We start from the raw sequence: 5495 nt of genomic DNA, 5'->3' as shown, positions 1-5495 counted from the left end.
CACACACACACACACACACACACACACACACACACACACACACACACACACACACCCAGAGAGACAATCTATCCTCACAGCTTTAAAATACTTCACACATCAGCACCATGTGGCTCCGGGCAAATAGAAAAGAGAAAAGGAAAATATACGAGTTTAATTTCCTTCTGCAGATAAAAATCTGATTGGTCTGTTTGCTGTTAAGCCCCGCCCACTGAATCCCGCTGAACATCAAATATTTTGGCAGCTCATTCTTCTGTGATTTGCATGGCAATTATCCTCCATTGTACAAACACAAAAAGACAAGTAGCAGCGTTTGCTGTGTCGTAGGGGGACAAAGCCACCAGTGTATGGGTATGAATTTAAAAGCACCCCTCAGTGAACTCACTGTGAATGCAAATGAATCCGTCCCCCACAGAAAACAGCTTTTATTTGTTAACATCCGTAAAACAATAAGATCTAAACCTCACTCTTTTGAGTGAAAAAAATTAAAAATAACAATTTCCTATTTATTCATCTTTTGAGCCACTTTCATAGGTCAAGGAGGTTGCTGCAGCCTATCCTAGCAGACTTACGGGCGAGATGCGGGGTACACTCAATCAATTAATCCATAGTGCATGTTTTTTTGGGGGGTGGGAGGAAGCCGGAGAACCTGGAGAGAACCGAGAACTCAATACAAACCCAAGGACTCGAACCCAAAACCTTGTTGTTGCTAGGCAACACTTCAGGTTTCAATATCTTCTTTTTTTAAATTGTATTTCATTGAATTGCATCCTGATGGATGACAAAGGAAAAGTAAGAAGAAACATGAGTTGTCCTCTCCGATTTAACGACATGTCCTCTTGGACATTAACAGGAGCAGCAAAAAAAATTGGAAATCCAACCTCAGGTTAAAGCTGTTCCAGTAACTCAGAGTCAATAACGTATCAATAAATCTCTCTGGACCAGAGGAACACAACAAAACCCTCCCCACTCTCTCTAGACTGACAGAACACACACACACACACACACACACAAAGGCTCTGATGGCAGTCTCGCGGGTTGAAGTAAAGGTCAGCGGAGATGTGTGAAGTTGTGGCAACACCAGCTTCACCTTTTAACCCCCGGCTCACTCAGGCCTTATCTCTCCACCCTCTGTTTCGTCTGCTCGTCCTCCTCCGTCCACCTGTCTCGTCATATTTCAAAGCGAAAACCATCATGTCTGACATGCGAATTTCCAGCTGAACAATTTTAATGGATTCCTGCGGAGCCGCAGAGAGGAAAAGCAGCGTAACATGACCCCTGTGCGCCTGTGCGGGGGGGGGGGGGGGGGGGATTATGCCAATGTCGGATAAAGCTTCCTGCTAATTGTAACAGAAGCCGGGCTGACCAACGCTAACCGCTCTAATGCTGGAGTCAACTCAAGGTCAGAGCCGAGAGATAGAGCTATCGATCCCAAACAATTCAGTAAGGAGAAAACTTCCATCTCGGGGGCTGATTGTAGCGCTGCTCCCCCATCCCATCTCCGCTACAAACACCATTAGTGGGTCCTTGTCGGGGGGCTCTGATCTCAATCGCCCCGGTGGAGCTGAACGTTATTTTACTCTAAGAGATACGAAGAGCGGCTCTGGGGATTCATTTGTTTCATTTCCGACCGCAACTGATAAATTCTGGTGCGAGATGGAAGCCTGTTGGTGCGCAAGAGGAAAAGCAACGGTTAAAAGCACCGGCTGTTGTCGCATTCTCACTCAAAACACTTTAGGATTCATCAAAAACACCACTTTAGTTGTATTATAACGTCTTTGTAGTCTAACAACATTGAACCACTTTGAGGACGAGGATTAAGGTGACTTGAAGCAGCAACTGAGATATTTAGTTATATAAATAAATACAGTATATAAATATAAATAAATATACATACAGTAAACCCTCGTTATTCGCGGTTAATGCGTTCCAGGAAACACCCGCATAAACAAAATTCCGCAATATAGCGACAAACTATTTTATTATTTACGGTAATTTAAACATTTAAGAACCCTCCCCACGCTGATACTAAACCACCTTCTATCTGTATTACCTTTTTCCACACTCTTACAGACTGTTTAAAGCACTTTTGTGTCCGATGGAAGTACGCTGTGTTCTGAGACTTTGGGAACGTAGCGCATTTCCGGATGCCGTCATCCAATAGAATGCGTGTACTTTATCACATGACTACACACCAGCGATGTAGTGAAGCTACACGTGCTGATGCGCGAATGCGCGAGGCATTACTGTACAGAAATACTGAAAAATACTTAAGTATTGTATGTGTTAATATCATCAAAAATTAGGTAATGTGTGTATCGGATAAGAATAAACTTTAAACTTGAGAGAAAGGAATTATGGGATGAATTGTTAACAGTTACAGGATTGTTTTTTTCTCAACATTAAATATGGGTACAGATATTGTAAATAGAACCTTCTGTTGTTTTGTGCCTGGAGGTTTTCTATGAATTTATGGGCACAGAGGAAACTGTGCTGGGTCTCTGTTTGTCTCTTCACTGCCCTCCTGTGGATGTATTTATATGAACATAAGGGATGCATGGAGATACGCAACTTTGATGGATAAATTATTGATCACCAATCATCATACGTGCATAGATTAGTATGAACAGCAGCAAAACAGTGGATAGTCGGCAGCATATTAATAAGATATTAGCGTTACGCTAGTTTGGCTAGCAGGCAGGAGTTGACAGATTTGATCTGCTGGAAAATTTTGATCTTTAATTCAGCAATATATATATATATATATATATATAAAACTACGACAACAATAACAGCAATCACAATGATGATAATAACGACCATCATCTACATCATCATCATGCTGCCACTCTGCTGTGCTCCAGTCTTCCCCCAGTGAACACCGATACCTTTCCATCTGGATGGACAATCTTGACTCATTTCAGTGACCAGCGTCACTTTATTCAGTTGTAGGACAAATCTGTGGTGTGTACAGGCTGTTTCCCAATCAATTTTGGTTAAATTATCTCAATAATCTGAGTGACAAGATGCATTTCTAGCCCTGTTGGACCAACTTCATCATTTTTCTGTTGTATAATAAATGACAAAAAAACAATTCTCTTTCTCGAGAAGGAAAATACGCTGAGGCTTGATTTAGTACTTTTTAACTTTGCGGTCATTTTGCATCATCTTTGTTTGTCACTGCTTCAGTCAAAACAAAGACATATCCTTTGTGAGTGTGTTGTGTTGTGTTGTGGGTGTGTGCTGATTGTTATGAAGTGGTGTGAACACATCATTAACTCCCAGTGTAAACTGACCCGGTGTCAGAGGTCAACTGACAGAGTTGACAGTGATGTCAAGAGGTTGGACACGCGGCGAGCCCCATCTGGCCGGAGAGCGTGATGAGACAATCTGGTGTGACGATGACATCACCTGGAGCGACTGACACACGACAGACGTGCTGTCGGACCGGACAGGCGTGTTTTCAGCTAGATTTCATTTAATGGTGAAGTCCCTCAGCTCTGATTGGCCATCAGTCAGTGTCGCGTCAGCATAACAAAGATTCAACATTTCAGTTTATCTAAATAATCTCAAAGAGGATCCAGAGCTGAGCCACCATTAAGCTCTAACGATAGACTCTAAGCTGGTTAGCAGAACGACACGCAGTCCAGATTGGGATGGACCTTTAATCTGCTATTTGGAGGAGTTTTTAACATCTATAGGTAAATGCACATAGAATAGCTTCAATTCATAATAGCTAGATCGATAGATTTACTTTATTAATCCCAAAAGCATGTGTTCATAAATATTAATACATTCATATTCATAAAGAACATAAAGTCACTGAGAAACTTCCCAATGTGTCTTCGAGCAGTTTGAGTGGCTTGAGTCCGTTTGCTGTTTCATTCGTGTGTGTGTGTGTGTGTATGTGTGTGTGCGCGTGTGTGTGTGTGTGAGTATGTGTGTGTGTGTGTGTGTTTTCTGGGTTTTTCCAAGTTTTCATAGAACAGGATGAGAACAAAGCCATATGACAACAGTAACATCTGGCCCCCAGCTCCAGAGATGATTACACTCTCTCTCTCTCTCAGTCTCTACACACACACACACAACACACACACACACACACACACACACACACACACACACACACACACACACACACACACACACACACACACACACACACACACACACACATAGGCATGCACAAATACACGTAGCACTTACTACTAGCACACGCATGCACAGATTGGCATATCCAGATGGCAGCGTCTCTCTGACTGTCACCTAAGCCTCTGTGGAATAGCTTTGGATGTTTGAGTATGCAAATAATTCAAAGAAACTCATTACTTCAAAAGGCGGTGAGGCTTGTCTACGCAGGATTGAGGATTCCATCGCAGCTTTCAGCTCCATTTTAACTCGTGTAACACTCCGCAGTAACTAGGCGTAAAGTTTATTTATTTAATTTTACGCGTAAAGTTTATTTAGGAAAAAGAAAAGAAAAGAAAGTGGTTCAAAAACACTTTCACAAATAGACTCAGTGAAAGATTCCCTGCGTAATGTCTGCGTACCTGTACCAGTCCAGTCCCCGTGCGTAATGCCGGTCGAAGAAGTGCGGCTCCGAGCCCAGAGCGCGGATGTCCGGGTGGAGCCGCAGGAATTCCAGGAGAGCCCTGGTGCCTCCTTTCTTAACCCCGATAATGAGAGCCTGGGGTAACCTCCGGGTGGCGGTCCATTCCTTCCCCGTGCTGTTCGCCTCTAGTCCGGGATGAAAGCTTAACGCGCCTCCTCCAGGCGCGACCAGAGCATCCTTGGTCACGCTGGTTCCGTTACTCTCAGAAGGCCACCCCGACCCTGACGCCAGAAACTCGCGTGTGGGTGGCTTGATCTTCGAGTTTTCTGTTAGCTCCGAGTCAGAGCCGCCGGTGAGGAGATACACCAGGGAGAAGCAGAGGATGCTCAAAGAGGAGGCGATGGTGAGCCGGTGGAAAAGGCGCCGCAAGTCCGCGCTCGGATGGTGGTGGTGAAAAGCTGCCATCCCTCAGACATCCATGTGGGTGAGGTGCCATTCTAACGCGACGTCCGATCACATTTTACAGTGTCCCCACGCCGCGTCCTGGAGCGTGCGCTCAGCTGCTCTCCTCCAGCTTCTTCTTGTGCGTCCAGAGCGCATAGAGCCCGACCCCCCCACCCCCCAACTAAAACCAGCCAACCCACCCGAGGAGAGTCACACAAACTAGTTTCTGCGTGACATCCAGAGTATGAGCCCACTTACTCACCCAATCTGGAAACGTTCTCTCTCTTTCCACTCCACGGGATTACTCTGCGTGTTTCCACGAGAGATCATCCCTGTATCTCTCTCTCCATCCCCCCTCCACCCATCTGTCTCTCTCTCTCTCTCTCTCTCTCTCTCTCTCTCTCTCCTCTCTCTCTCTCTCTCTCTCTCTCTCCTCTCTCTCTCTCTCTCTCTCTCTCTCCCTCTGTCTCTCTCTCTCTCTCTCTCCCTCTCTCTCTCT

At 44.9% G+C, this 5495-nt stretch overlaps 1 protein-coding gene across 1 annotated transcript in view; it reads right to left on the bottom strand.

Moving 5' to 3' along the window:
* The window catches only part of hs3st3l (heparan sulfate (glucosamine) 3-O-sulfotransferase 3-like), an 11882-nt gene extending 6696 nt beyond the window's left edge, over nucleotides 1-5186 (bottom strand). Inside the window, exon 1 of the mRNA XM_068305437.1 lies at nucleotides 4551-5186. Coding sequence (XP_068161538.1) covers nucleotides 4551-5017 — 467 coding nt within the window. The 5' untranslated portion in view covers nucleotides 5018-5186. The remainder of the gene's footprint in view (nucleotides 1-4550) is intronic.
* Between the last annotated feature and the right edge of the window lie 309 nt (nucleotides 5187-5495).

Source organism: Antennarius striatus, chromosome 21 (genome assembly GCF_040054535.1).
Source record: "Antennarius striatus isolate MH-2024 chromosome 21, ASM4005453v1, whole genome shotgun sequence".
Lineage (NCBI taxonomy): Eukaryota > Metazoa > Chordata > Actinopteri > Lophiiformes > Antennariidae > Antennarius > Antennarius striatus.
This window is presented reverse-complemented; position numbering and strand designations above follow the sequence as displayed.